The 15,553-nt window shown below is 40.0% G+C and overlaps 1 protein-coding gene across 2 annotated transcripts in view; it reads right to left on the bottom strand.

Moving 5' to 3' along the window:
• POLA1 (DNA polymerase alpha 1, catalytic subunit) overlaps positions 1 to 15,553 on the bottom strand; it is a 287,339-nt gene that overhangs the window by 259,436 nt on the left and 12,350 nt on the right. For both annotated transcript variants that reach the window (XM_043457864.1, XM_043457863.1), the window contains exons 6-16: positions 14,991 to 15,053; positions 14,048 to 14,140; positions 13,525 to 13,612; positions 13,032 to 13,233; positions 12,765 to 12,943; positions 8,172 to 8,284; positions 7,175 to 7,291; positions 6,002 to 6,076; positions 4,968 to 5,106; positions 4,080 to 4,234; positions 798 to 882 (exon numbers count right to left, since the gene is read on the bottom strand). In XM_043457864.1, the coding sequence (XP_043313799.1) occupies positions 798 to 882; positions 4,080 to 4,234; positions 4,968 to 5,106; positions 6,002 to 6,076; positions 7,175 to 7,291; positions 8,172 to 8,284; positions 12,765 to 12,943; positions 13,032 to 13,233; positions 13,525 to 13,612; positions 14,048 to 14,140; positions 14,991 to 15,053 (1,309 nt within the window). The remainder of the gene's footprint in view (positions 1 to 797; positions 883 to 4,079; positions 4,235 to 4,967; positions 5,107 to 6,001; positions 6,077 to 7,174; positions 7,292 to 8,171; positions 8,285 to 12,764; positions 12,944 to 13,031; positions 13,234 to 13,524; positions 13,613 to 14,047; positions 14,141 to 14,990; positions 15,054 to 15,553) is intronic.

Below are 15,553 nucleotides of genomic sequence, written 5' to 3' on the forward strand. Positions count from 1 at the left end.
AGAGAAAACAAATAAATATATGATCTCACTTAAATGTGGATTCAAAAAACAAAAGAAAATGACAAAAATGAGCTCATAGATACAGAAAACAGACAGTGGTTAGTAGAGTGGGAGGGGGTTTCATGAAACAGGTGAAGGGTACAATTAAGTACAAACTAAATAAGCCCTGGGTATGTAATGTATAGCATGGTGACTACAGTTAATAATCCTGTACAGTATATTTGAAAGTTGCTAAAAGAAAAAATCGCAGAAGTTCTCATCACCAAGGGAAAAAAATTCTAACTACAGCGATGGATGTTAATGAGACTTATTGTAGTGATCATTTTGCTACATGTACAAATATGGCATCATTATGTTGTACATCTAAAACTAATTCTACATGTCAGTTATACCTCAATTTTCTGAGTTTATAATAAATCTTAAAAAAAAAGAATAGACAAATACATAAGAGTATGATAAATTTAGAGTATGGGATTAATAAACTACCATGCATAAAACAGATCAGCAACAAGGACTGACTGCGTAACACAGAAAATTATGTCAAATATCTTATAATAACCTATAATAGAAAATAATCTGAAAAGATATATATACGTAAAAGTGAATCATCTTCTTATACATCTGAAATTAACACAATATTGTAAATCAACTATACTTTAAGGTAAAAAAATATTTGCTTAGCAGTATGAACTAGTTATCCTTGAAAATATTTTTTTGAAGTTACTGACCAACAGCTGGAGAAGAAACAAGAAAAACAAAAATTAAGCCATTAGTAAATCGCCTTAAAACATACATACCGCAGAAGTGTGACTGAAAGGGAGGCTGTGGGGGTGCTTTATCTAATGCAAAGCTGTGATGGACCAACGCTGACACAGCAATAATCTGCAGAGAAGAAAATTACTCATCAGACACCTACTATGTCATCTGCATTCTCACCAAAATCACCAAGAACATAAAAAGATATAGATTTTAGTTCAAAAGAATATTTTAACTTTTATTATGAAAGTATTTAAATAAAAAATTAAGTAATAAGATCAACTCTCATATAGTAATCATCCAGCTTAAATTATCAACTCATAAACAGCCCTACCCCACACTATTTTGAAGCAAAATCCATACCTATCACTTTATCCAGAAATAATTCAGCAGGTTATATGTTTCTCATATATGAATAGTGTTTCTCAACCTCAGCACTGTGGACATTTTAGGCCAAATAATTCTTTGTTGCTGGGGCCGCTCTGTGGATTGTGGGAAATTTAGCTCCCACGGCTGCCAAAAGCATCACTCCCCACTCCCCAGTCTCCATGTTGTGACAATCGAAACTGTCTGCAGACATGGCCAAAAGTCCCCTGGAGGGCTAAAATCGCACCCAGTTGACAGCCATTACTTTAAAAGATGAAAAGTTTTTTCATATGCAATACAATCATGCCAGCTAAGTCAATGAACAGTGATTCCTTGAAAGTGAAAATGAAGTTGCTCAGTCACATCCAACTCTTTGCGACCCCTTGGGATTCACGACCCCTTGGGATTCACAGAATTCTCCAGACAAGAATACTGGAGTGGGTAGCCTTTCCCTTCTCCAGGGTATCTTCCCAACCCAGGGATCGAACCCAGGTCTCCTGCATTGCAGGTGGATTCTTTACCAGCTGAGCCACCAGGGAAGCCCAAGAATACTGGACTGGGTAGCCTATCCCTTCTCCAGGGGATCTTCTTGACCCAGGAACTGAAGTGGGCTCTCCTGCATTTCAGGTGGATTCTTTACCAACTGAGCTATCAGGGAAGCCCTGATTAAATATCCTGGCAGGATTCAAATTCTTGTGTCTTCCCAACTTTCTCAACTGTATTTATCAACATACTTTGCAACTGGTTGACATGTAATAAAACTGTCTCAGCACAACTCCTCCCCATCTATTACTTCTCTGCAATTTATTTGTTGAAGAAACCGGGTTGCATTATCCTATAGTGTCCCCCATTATAAATTCTGCTGCTTGTATCCTAAGAATGTCATTTAACATGTTCCTGTTTCTGTACTGCCTGTATATTCATATTTATATTTGAAGGCTTAATCAAAATCTGATTCAATTTTTGGCAAGAATTCTTTGGAGTTGCTACTGATCACCACAGACTAAACCACCATTACCACCACTAGTTATCACGTCATGTCTGGTTACCTCTATTCTAGTGATATTAACAGCCTCTGGAAATCAAACCTAGATCATTTATCTCATTATGGATTGCAAAGTAGCTAGATCCAATTCTTCCTTCATCATTTACTAACTGGAAAGCTACAAAGGTAAACCTCCCTCCACTGATCATTTGGTTACCTGAGGTACAAGGTATGTTCAAAAGAGTCAAGATAAATGTTTGATTCAATTCATTTACCAATTTTCAAAATAATGAGTTGGTTCCCTAGCTTACTTTGCAGTGAACAGTGTAGTCCTGTGTTTACAGTATCATTATGAAGTCATGTGTTTCAATCTGTTGCAATTATACATGCTCAAATTGCTCCATCTTTGACATAGGGTACTATTCAAGTTGTTTCCTGAGTCCTTCTGGCATACCTTCAGTAGATTTTAATAATGTCCATGCCTCCTGGTATAACAAGACGTTCCAGGCTTACCTTGGACAATTACTGCCCTGAACCAGCTACTTCCTCACAAAACCCCATTTCCTTTCTTGGGAAACAGTATTTAGAAACCTCACTCTAGACGAAGGATCTTTTTAAAATAATTAAACTTTCCCCTAACACTTTAACTATTAACTATCTACTATATCAACTACTATTAAAACATCAAATCACATACAAAAGGAAAAAACATTGCCAAAATGCTGCTGTTAAAAAAGATCCCTGGGAGGGGGAATCGGGATGGGGAATACATGTAAATCCATGGCTGATTCATGTCAATGTATGGCAAAAACCACTACAATATTGTAAAGTAATTAGCCTCCAACTAATATAAATAAATGGAAAAAAAAGATCCCTATCTATGCCAAAAGGATTTACAAGCAAACATAAAGAAGTTCCCACTGACCAAAGAGAGACAATTTAAGCAGCAAATAAAAAAAAATTAATGATCACAACAGATTGAAATATATTAAGTATATATAAAGTCCATGAGTTTATAATGATACTTTATAAAAGAGGAAGCAAAAATAAGTAACAAAAAATTTATAAAAATAAGTTAACTTAAAAAGCAGAGACATCACTTTGCTGACACAGGTTCACACAGTCAAAGCTATGGTTTTTCCAGTAGTCACGTAGAGATGTGAGAGCTGAATAAAGAAGGCTGAGGGCCAAAGAACTGATGCCTTTGAATTATGGTGTTGGAGAAGACTCTTGAGAGTCCCTTGGACTACAAGGAGATCAAACCAGTCAATTCTAAAGGAAATCAACCCTGAATGTTCATGGAAGGACTGATGCTGAAGCTGAAGCTCCAATACTTTGGCCACCAGATGTGAAGAGCCCACTCACTGGAAAAGACCCTGATGTTGGGAAAGATTGAGAGCAGGAGAAGGGGACGACAGGGGATGAGATGGCTGGATGGCATCACTGACTCAATGGACATGAGTTTGGGTAAACTCCAAAAGATAGTCGAGGACAGAGGAGCCTGGAATGTTGCAGTCCATGGGGTTGCAAAGAGTCAGACACGACTTAGCGACTGAACAACAACAAATGGTATTCTTTAAGAAAGTGTGCATGTTCTGAGGGATGCATACCAAAGTATACAGGGGTAAAATGACACAATGTCTGAGATTAGCTTTAAAATACTTCAGGAGGAAAAAAAAGAAGGGGGGTGATAAACAAGTGTGACAAAATCTTGCTAACTGGTGAATATGAGTGATGGGTACAGAGGAGTTCATTATATTATTCTATGTCCATGTGCAGTTCTCTAAAATAAAAAATGGGGAAAAAAGCTCCAACATCAGATAAATTCAATTTATTCTTCAAAATGGAGTTTGGCAGTAAATTAGTATTCTTTCCTTTCCACAAAAAACAACCTTCCCTTACAGAGGAGCTGTACAATTTCAAGAAGCATCGTACCCCAAGCCTAGGTACAAAATATGCCCTATTTCTTTACCTCATTTTCATGTGTCTTTGCATTCTGCATTGTCTTCATGCTCAAAGACATGACCACAACTGGAGGAGGACCGACATCCTTAATTACGTTCACCAGGTCCGGTTTCAAGACCATTGCCTCAACTTTACACCAACTGATTGGCTGATTCAAGAGCTCTGAAAGAGAATAGATACAACAAATCAATAGCTATTTGCTGAAAAAGAAAAGCCACTATAATTAAGACATCTGTAATTAATTGAAATGGTCTTCAATCCTACCTTCTACTAAGAAGGTCTTATAATAACATCTAACTAAAAATAAACCACATTATTGGTTTATTGTATACAAATCTTCGTGTGTGTATGTACACGTATGTTCATTTTCCTGGGAAAAAAGCTCACAGCTTTTATCTGACTTTTCAAAAACATCCAAGACTCCAAAAGAGGTTTATAAGAACAAAAACACTGCTTAGAGGAATCCAAAAAAAAGTTTTAAGAAACTTATTAAGACAAAACAGAGTATCATAAATGCAAATACTGAAAACCACCAGGTAAGAGACCATACACACACTATCCACACTGGGCAGTGAAATTTCACTCCTTCAGAAGTAAGCAGTTCACCATGTTGAACAGCTGGGCCATGTCAGCCAGGTCGGAAGGCCACAATGATAGCAACACAATGAAGGACGTGCCCGAATGTCTGTCTAGGTTAACTAAACCCTCCCTCCCATTAAAATGTGAACCATCAAAACAAAAGAGTAATTTCAAACATACTTCAAGGAACTTACTTAAAGAAACAAACATAAAAAAGGAAGTGGTCACACTGAAATTAAGAGCCCAAGTCTTTAACTTCTAAAAACCACATCTATCAGCAATTTACTGAGCGTTCTGAAAGTAAATGTCTCCTTACGTGGATTTTTCACTTCAAGCCAACAAGGTCCTTTGATCTTTCTATTCATTAAGAACAGTTCCAGGCTGGATGTGTTGGTCCCAAATACATGAGAAAAAGTTTCTCCTTTCAAATCCTGAGGAAGCTGTGGCATTTCAGCCTGAAAAAAGCAAAGAAAAAAAAATCCTTTTTTTGTTTTTTTTTTTTGCTTAAAACTATTACTTCACATTTTCCAAACTCTGTATTTGAAATAAACAAAAGCCTCTCTATGAACCACCAGAAGAAACCTCTTTGATATATATGAAATGTAATTTGCCACACATGAAATCCAAAACAATTCACAGCATGAAACAAAAACAAATCACAATGACAAAATAATGCATCTTGATGACACCCATTAGAAGAAAAATGGGTCAAGAAGCTCCCTCAAAAGAGGATTTCTGTCCAAAGCTGTACATGCCTTCCTGATGAACAGCCAAATAAGTACAACTCCATTAGAAGAATGAAAGCAAGGGAGTGAGAATCATTCAAAATGCTTCCATGGTGCTTTACAACACCACTGTCAGACATTTCTTAAGTTTCCCTTTTCCAACATCATGAGATCAAAACACTAGAACGGAAGTAAAGAGAGGTTAAGGTCCAGTTAATTAACATCCTGCAGCAGTGACCTTGTCTGTCACGGGAGCAAGAGCAGCACTACGGCAACACTACTGATGCTCTCCTCTCACCTTTTCACTGCTCAGACGGACACTTCAACAGACTAATGACGTTCAACTCCATCTTGTGCATTTGTTCCACTTGACAAACAGTTGTGTCATTTCAACTTATGTTTTTACAGATGCATACTTGAAAGCAGAGAAAGGCAGTATAACCTATAGTCTACATATCTAAATTCATTTTATTCATTTTAATTATTCATGACTATAAGTTCACTTCAGTGAACTGTGAGTTTGAAGAGCCCTGCCAGTACTCCTAATTAAAAGCCAGCTGAAAACTCAAAAATAGGAAAACGCCATTTTCAACCCAAATCCATTCATTTTCTTTATTTGACTTACCGAGTATCTAACTTCCAAGTACTCAGATTTCTCCGGAACATCAGGTATCTCAAAAGCATAGTTCTTTTCTACTACCTGGGTAAGTTAATATTTAAAAATCATTAAGACAAAGAAACTTCAAAAATTAAATTGACAAGCATTAAATACACCAAAAAAGCATCTTCCCCCCCACCCCTTTCATCTGGGATGAAAAATACCTAGTGACAAAACGTTTAAGACTTCTTTGGGACACTAGAGAATTTAGAAATATTTGCATTCAAGAGAGGCAATGAAACACTAAAAATGTTTACATTGTCGATGTACTAAATCATTTGCTACTCTTTGATACTAAGCAACTCCATCTTGCTAGAAAAATTAGTAATAAACATTATAATTACAGCATACATGTACTGAGTGCTTGCTATACACCAAGGACTGATTCAATCACTAATATCAATTAACTTACTTAACTCTTCCAACAGCTCTTAAAATACGGCCCCATTTCTCAGGTGAAGAAAGAGGCCCAGAGAAGTCACTCAGCGCTTGTCCAAGATAACAGACCAGGATGTGGTAGAGCTAGGACTTAAAGCACCAGTCCCTACACTCTTCACCATTACATCACATTGCTTCTAGAACTTCAGAGACACTTGATCCATCAGCCACAAGTCAAAGCTCAAACAGCTCAGTTAGCCTCATCTTCAGCAACTCAATCCTCCCTTTATTACAAACACTGTTAATGGCTGGTGTCCTGAGGGAGTTACAGCCCTACAACTATGGCCAAGGGCATCAATATTTCACTACAATCAAGACAACTAACTAATCAATATGCATCACACGAATAGAAGAACTTTATTCTATCAGAAATAGCATCACAGTTCCTGATTTTTAAAGATTTAACCTTGTGACCAAGACAACTTAGCAATAAACCAATATAAACAAGATCAGAACAGTTTCTCCTCCATTTCAGAATAAGAGGACAAGATATGCTTCAAGTACTGGAAGCCATTACTTTATACATATTACCTTTTTATTCAAACCGATGAACATTATTTTCTACAGTTTAAAGAGAAAGACATAACTGTTTTTATGCATCTAACATATTGGTTTTATATTGATATCTATGAAATTTCCATAAATCAGAAAACTAACAAATAACTAATACACAGAACCAAAAAATTATCACCAAATACAAACCTTGGACTTGAATTTCATAATCTTATATTTTGCTGCTATTTTCTCATCAAATTCATCATAAACATCCTTCATGGTAACTGGAGTTCCACTTTCTTTCCCCGTATTTAGATCAACTTTCTGCTTTCCCATGGAGAGGGCAGGCAAGGGGAGGGGGAAAAGGTATCTGTAAATAAGATCTTCTCAACTACCAGAAACCCAGTCTAAATCAATTTTCATCTTTACCCACTCAAACATCTAATAGAACAAGGTGAGTTCAAAAATACAAATGGACCCAAAAATATACTAAATCCAGTGCCCAATTCCTCCCAATGACATCATAAAAGCAAACCAGAGATAAAGATGACCAATCCTACAAAATGGGAGAATAATGTTGTAAATCTTGACCAAAATGCTTCACAGTTCAACTGAGATAGGGAGGGGCTGGGGCTGAGAGGGGAGTATGGATGTTAAGGGCAAATAAAAAGGAGGAGCAAATGGAACTGACCCTGTTAAATGGCTGTAGTGGAAATAACAAAAGCATGAAAACTGTTTTTCATGGGCCAAATGTCATGTCCTATTTTAGAGCCATATATTCTCAACGCCGATAATCATGGAAACTGAGAGTTGGGGGATAGACAGCCTTATATACTGAAACTCAGGCACTTTGATGCTCTAACAAGTTGAAAAACAGTGTTTTACTCCATTTTTCCACTTTTCCAAATGTCTAATGGAGCTGCTAACAATCAGGGGGTCATAAGGCAGGCAATAAGAAAGGACCATAAAGGGACTTCCCTGGTGGTCCAGTGGCTAAGACTCCACTTCCCAACGCAGGGGGCCCAGGATTTGATCCCTGGTCAAGGAACTAGATCCCATGTGCCACAACTAAGAACCAGGAGTATTTTTTTTAAAAAGAAAGGACCATTTCTAGGTTGTAGATAAGTCACAGCCCTATCAAAGGACCAGGTTGGTGGCAGAAGACAGAATGCACTTGGAATAAAAGCTGTGTACTAAGGGTTACCATTTCACGGGGAAGGAAACAGAGCGTTCGCTCGATGTTCTTCACCATGACACAGCAGCTCACATGGGTGTCAGCAGATTCGATCCAGACTTTGCCAAACAGAAATACCACACCTGAAAGAATAAGTAAAAATCATGAAACAGTACACATTTCAATTATATCACATTAAAGGGATGCCATAAAAGCTCACTGAATGTGTCCACACATGTATGCTTTCATGTTAAGTCATTTTCTACAGCAAATTTGTATCCGCTACCCAATCTCGAAGACCAGGTCCTTTACTCAGTAACTATGCTGTATGGCAATATCACACCAGTAACTTGGTGGAAACATTCGCCCTAGAAGTAGGGAAACATCCCAGATAAATGCAGACAAGCCTCAGCTATTAGGGCGACATCCCAGGTCTGAGTAGATACCTTGCGTCAGTGCAGAAACCCCTGGGGAATTAGAAAGACATGCCACCTCAATGAAGACACACGTCAAAAACTAGGGAGACATCCTAGATCAGTGTAGGGGGAAAAACATTTTCCCTAGAACCAGGATTACCCAGATTAAGAGAAATCAAAAAAGCAAACTATTCTCCAACAAATCTATTTAAACCTCTTGTGAGAACTCTGAGAACACTAAATTCCTTTTCAGCACTTGTACTTACCAACAAAAACTAACATTTCTATGTAAGGATAACTATGTATGGTACATCAGTAGTCTTCTGTACATAAAACTGTTTTGGAAAAACATAATTCATCTCATATCTTATTCCATATAATAGTAAATATCTCAGAGCTCAACTATTATTTCCTAATTCACCCTTTCTACTTCACAGACTACCAAAGACATCTGGCTGGAAAGCGTTTGTGTTGTTCTCTCTCCTATGTCAGTTTAACAAATGGTCTAGTAACCAAATCAGGAGACAAGCTCCTTTTGAGATCCCTAAGTGATGTACACCACAAAGTAGACCAAGCCTTTCTGGACATCGAGTCATTGTTCATGAAAACTAGTCATCAAAAAATGACTCTGCACTGCTATATTTAAAATGGATAACCAACAAGGACCTGCAGTACAGCACAGGGAACTCTGCTCAAAGTTATATGGCAGCTTGGATGGGAGTAGTGTTTGGGGGAGAATGGATACATGTATATGTATGGCTGAGTCCCTTCACTGTTCATCTGAAACTGTCACAACATCGTTTGTTAATCAGCTATCCCTCAATACAGAATAAAAGGTTGGAAAAAGAGAAAAGACTCCACAGATTTGACAGTCAACCTAAGAGATGGCCACTATACAAAATCCCGGGCTCTGTGAATAATTAGACAGCAGTCATCAACACAGCTATTCAACAGGGCCACTTGCCTGAGACACTAAGAAAATTCTGGCACAAGCAAAGGCTACTGTTCACAAAGCCAATTACTCCAGTGTCACAAGATAGCTCATCAGTGCTTCCTTTTGTCACAGGTTCTAGTAGAAATAAGACCATCTAAGAATTCTCATTTCTGCAGATGATTAAAATTCTTACAAGAGTTGTCTAATTTTCAGCTGGGGTAAAAGAGGCGGGGGTGGGGGGAAGATAGGGGAGAGGGAAGGGAGGACTGTGGGGATGATTAAAAAAGAAAAAAAGTCACAGTAGCTCAGAAAATTAAAAGTCATCCTCACAACAGTTAGAGACGAAAAAACAAAATTCTATGCAAAGAAAAATAAAGACCCTAATATTGGATTCAAAGATTCAAATAGCTCATTTTACAGTCAAACTAATATCACACTTCATGCAACACATTTGACACTGTTTATGCCTCATTTGCCACAAAAAGATCATGGTAAACAAAGATTACATTCCCCTTAAAGTTACTAGCTGAAGCCAGGTGCAGTCAGGATTATTCAACCTTGAAAAAGTCATAATGAAGACAGGATATCTTCCCATATGCAAAGAGTAAGATTCTTTTCATAATTATGGAGCATTCAGCAACAACTGACTTACTTAGAATCTGTAAGAAAGTGAGAAACAATAACAGGGTCTTTGGGAGTACTTCGTTTTTATTAGCAGCATTGATTTCAGCAAGGCTCAGTGATCATTACCTGCTATCAAGATGAAACTGTTCAACCCTCTGAGATTACAGGACTTTTTTTTTTTTTAAGCCATCTTATTTAACCCGTTGGCATCAATCACAGAGGACAAAACTTCAGAAGCACCATGGAAATGCAGAGTGGACTGCAGGTGAGAAGCCGAGCCCTCTGCAACTGAGGAGCTGACCACTTTATCTTTTGGAGCCTCAGCTTCCTCTGCTTTAAGTGTATAACTAGAGATGATGATCTCTGACTCCTTTGGCAACACTAGCTGTCCTCTCCTTTTAACCTAGCAATAAGAAAACAGGCCAATAACAGACTGATACCTCTTTCAACTGCGAAGTATTTCCCAATAGTGGTTGAAAAGGCCCATCCATGACTATGGTTAGGGTATGATGGGGTCACAGAAGGGGCTCTTAGGCCAGTCTGGAGGATTAGGAACATTCCAGGAGACAGTACTGGGGGTGGGGGGTGGGGAGAGTCAGGTGAGGGAGGAAAGGGATATGGTATAAAGAGCAGCAGGTACAGACTATTCTAGGACACAGAAGTCCCACACAGCAGACAAAAGAAGCCTTGTTAAGGAATTTGGACTGTAAGTTGCAGGCAGCAGCCACTGTGGATTTTCTGTAATGAAGAACTGATGTCAGAAGCCATCATTCAGGCCGCCATGTGAGGGATGACAGCTGAGGAGTCAATGAAGAGGTTGGTGTTGGGAGCAGGAAGGGCTCAAGGGTGGGAGTTGTGAGAAGAGAAGACAGCTTGTCCAGTTTAGGAGGAGAAAACGAGTAAGACTTGGTGAGGAAAGTGAGGAGGGTAGGGGACTCAAGGCGGGCTCTCAGATTTCTGGTTTTGATGGGACCATGAATCAAGTCAGGGAATAAAATTCTACAAGGAACGGACACAGTAAGGCACAGGCAGGTGGCTCTGGGATGGGCAGGCCCACCATTCACCCAATTCCAGAGCACTGGCTATGAGGCTGTGCTTCAGGGAGGTCCCTTGAAACTGTACAATAGAGCCATCCTGGGTTTAATTTCCAAAGCCTTGTGAAATCACACTTGCCAGCCCACCTGGCACCAGCAAGTTACAAAACCGTCAAAGAAGTGAGAGCATCTAACCAGATGGTCTTACCCTAGAGTTTATACCATTTCTAAGACTGCTGGCATCTTCACCTGAGCAACAAACACATGGCAGTTTGCTACTCCAGCAGCTGTGCAAGTTTCAACACTTTGATAAGCGGAGCATATTAATACTGCCGCCTCCCAAGAGACCAGTACCATTTTCCCAGTGCAAGCCAATCCAAGTATCTTGGTGGTAAATCTGGCTCCAAGTCTGATGGTTTAATACTTAATCCTCAAGGAAATCATTTGGAAAAATTCAGTTTGTACCTGCCCTTCGATTCAGATATGGATCTGAATAAAGGCAACTGTTTAAGGGTGTATACTGTCTCTTTTCTGAATCTGACATGCCTTGTCCTGCCTGGCCCCACAGTGAAGAAGGACTCAAATAGCACAGAGGAAATGGGAGCCCTCCTGACTCTGTGAGTCAGGATTCATAGTAAAAGTTCATTTGGAGGAGGATCTGCGACTTAGCCTTGATTCCTCCTTTCTCTCAAATGCCACATCCATCCATCCTCGAGTTCATGTCAAAGTCCAAGTAAAAGTTACTGACTTCTCTCCTCCTCCACACCTGCCCTGGACAGACTGATCTTCAGGTCTTCTACACTCCCTACTCTGGCCCGGCCACACCCACACACGTGCAGGCTTTTCTCCACATAAACCACATGGTTCCTGCTCAGATGTAAACCCAACCATGGCCCCACTCTACCCCTCACCCCTGCACCCCACACTGAAAATCCTCCCCTGCCTCGCCACTGTTCTTAGAGTAAGGTCTCAACTCCTCAACGCAGCTTTCAAGGTCCCTCATTGTCCGGCCTTTGCCTTTTCTCCAACTTAATTTCCAACCAATCTTGTCATCTGACTACTCTGCTACAACCACTCAGGTCTCCTCCTTTCTCTCCCCGGGCCTCTGCATTTCCGGGTTCCTCAGGCTGAAATACTCTCTCCTCAGCTCTGAACATACCTCAAAACCCAGCCCAATAGGCCTTCCCTGGTCACTCCCCAAATAACTGCCTTTACCCCACTAGAATGAAAGCTCCACTAGGACAGGGAATTTGCCCAGCTTGTTCACCCCATCTCAGGGCCTGGCATGTGGCAGGTGTTCACACTGCTGAAGGCACCAATTAGTGATTGATTCCACTTTAAGTGCATTCCAATATGTTCAGATACATCAACGGTGAATTCCAAGCATACACTGCGAAATCACATATAACCAGTTTTCGGAATAAGAGTGTAAAGATTATTCACACCACAAACTCTCTCCATCCAGGTCTCATGAACTTTACAGTAAACGAGTGTTGCTCTCTTACTATGAACATGGGGGCAGAGCCTGTGCCAATTACAGTCACTAAAGCACTTCAGGGAAAGGTGCCATTCTGTGTTCAAGACATTCAGTTACCGTATGTAACTATATGATTACCTGGTTGGCTGTATGGATCTTCATAAGCATCCAGCCAATAAAACTGAAATACTTGTTCCTCATCAGCTCCTTTTACCAGTGGGAGGTGACTGGAATCCACTTGAACTTCTGGGGCTAAGAAACTGCTGTCATCTTCCTGATCCATGTCCCAACAAGAGATATCTGGGAGAAAACTTGCTCTGCAAAAATCACATTTTCAAAAACCTTTCAAAATCCAACAGAGTAAGTGTAGCACTACTTGGCAGAGAAGTCATAAAATGCTCTTACGAGGAGGATGTGGTCCCTTTCCCAGAATCAGCCTCGTGTTTCGCCTCCTCTGCTGGTTCCCTCTCTTGGCACAAAGTCTTGGCAGCCACGGGCTCCACATCCACCTCCTCGGCTTCCATGGGCTCATCAAAGTCACCATCTTCAAATTCCATTGCCCCCGACTCCTCCTTGTCATCTGAACACAGTGGCATCCTGGGCTCTCCTGAGGGCGGCGTCACACATTCCCATCACGTGTTACTGCCACCCAGCACAAAAGCTTCCCCGACGGTGCAATAGCAGACTACCCCTGGCCCACATGCTATTTGCCTTGCTCTTCAATTCCCAAATTGGATGTTTTTAACTTTTCCTGCTATGAATTCAAACCTTTCTCAGGGAAACTGCCTACTCAAGCCCTTCAAATTTTCTCCACTTCCTCCTTCACGGGGCCTCCATCTTTTGACAGCACTCTGCAACTGCTTAACATCCTTGCAATTCTGCTTGACAGGAGACTTACCAGCAAATTCAGCACATGTAAGAGGAACAGGAGTTAATGAAGGCTCCTTCCTTGAGGCCGGAGGAGCGGTTTTTCCTGAAGGAGCTGCCTGTCAATGTTTTTAAATGTTTAGTCAGTTAGACCTGCATGCTAAAAATATGCAACTGTCCTACCCTGACCAGAGATAATGACAGTTCCCATTTATAAAACAATTTTATGTATTATTAATGTAACAGCCTCAATTATTTCACTGTTACCTAGGATTACAGAAAAAAAAAAAACTTGTTTCCAGGAAGAAAATGATTGCATTTAGCACAGTTGCAATACCTATAATAAACATATACCAGTTACTACAAAATTTACTATGAAAAAAGCAGGCACATGCTATTTTTGAAATATATGAAACTATATAATGAAACAGGAGTCCTAATTTAAAACAAAAACAAGAACAAATTCAAAGGCATTTCACTCACATAGAAAAGCAACAAAATAAGTTTTAAGCAGTAATGTAAATCAAGACTGAAGGTATTTCCACACACTATACCTTGGGGGTGTGCACAGAGAAAGGATTCAGTGAAGCTCCACTGGATCTTTTCTTTTTTGGTATTATTACAGGTGGTGGAGTTATTTGTGGTGTCTAGGAGGGGGTAGACAGACATTCACTGCCATGCTTGGTTTACCACAAGACACAAAAAGTACATTTCTTCCCCCAATGAAGCCCAGTGAGCAAAGCACTTTTTTCCCCCTCCCTGCTCCCCCCACAGATCTATGTTCATACAGTGAGGTTACTATAGCAACAATACCACAGACTCACTAGAAAACCAGAATAGATACTGACTCCACCCCTCATCAATTTTTTTCCTTTTTAAAACTTAACATACTTCTCCCTTACCCTTCCAGAATATTACATTTTAAAACTGTCAAACCCGAACTACACAGTGTTGGTGTTAGTCATTTTAATTGAAGATCACTTAGAAAGAAGCACATCTCTAACTGAGAGTTCAGTCTTGCCGTGAAACAGCCCAATTGCAAATTCCAGTACCGCCGAACCTGTCTGAGTCGTACGAGGGACAGCTCACCGACTCTTCCCTCACCCCCACTTGGAATTCAGGACGAGGATCTCACGCCTGACTGTGCAGACTGACAGGCTTCAATCTACTTCGGGCACATACACGGCAGCAACTGAGCACAAGCAGCATGCCTTCCCTGCAATGGCTCGTGTGTACTCTGACTACCTCAAACACAGCCCCACACAGTCAACAGAGCCTAGAGTGGCTAGAAACTATTCACCTAAAATGGGGAGAAGAAACCAATTTGAAGGGCTTGGTTTTGGTTTGGAGGTTTGTTTTGGTTGGGGTTTTGGTGGTGGGGTTGTCACTGGAGTTTGCTGTGCATTCTAACAATAAGTCTGTTTCATATTAATTACTGAATTGTTTCTTCAGGTCATGTTCACTTGAATATTTGACAACTCCTGGAGATTCACTTACCTCAGTGTTCAGGTCCTGTAGAATGTCACCTAACAGATCATCCTTGGACAAGTCAACAGCTTTCTGGAAATTAAAAAGGCAGAGAGAATGAGAAAGTCCTGCACTTCACATTTTCAGAGTAAGGATCAGGAGATGCCTCAATCTACCGAGAAATCTACATTGAACTTAGTGACTGAGACTGGGAAAGTAATACTCAAATATTTGAGTTCAAACATATTGGGACCTCCCTGGCAGTCCAGTGGTTAGGACGTGGCACTATTACTGCAAGGGCCTGGGTTTGATCCCTGTTTGGGGAACTAAGACCCCACAAGCCATGCAGTGTGACCAAAAAATATATAAAAGATAAAAAACAAAACAAAAACATACTGGGCATCTATTATCTATGTAATCAAATGTTAAATATAATCAAAGATTAAGCTCATCTGGAACCAGGGGACTAGCCTGGCAGCCTTCAGGAGATCATCTGTCTAGAGCTACGGGGAATCTGACAAAAAAGGTGAACTATGAACAAACAGGAATCATTGCTTCACAAAGGAAGAGGCAAATATAAGAAAACATGAGAC

The sequence above is a fragment of the Cervus canadensis genome, chromosome X, assembly GCF_019320065.1.
Source record: "Cervus canadensis isolate Bull #8, Minnesota chromosome X, ASM1932006v1, whole genome shotgun sequence".
In the NCBI taxonomy this organism is placed as follows: domain Eukaryota; kingdom Metazoa; phylum Chordata; class Mammalia; order Artiodactyla; family Cervidae; genus Cervus; species Cervus canadensis.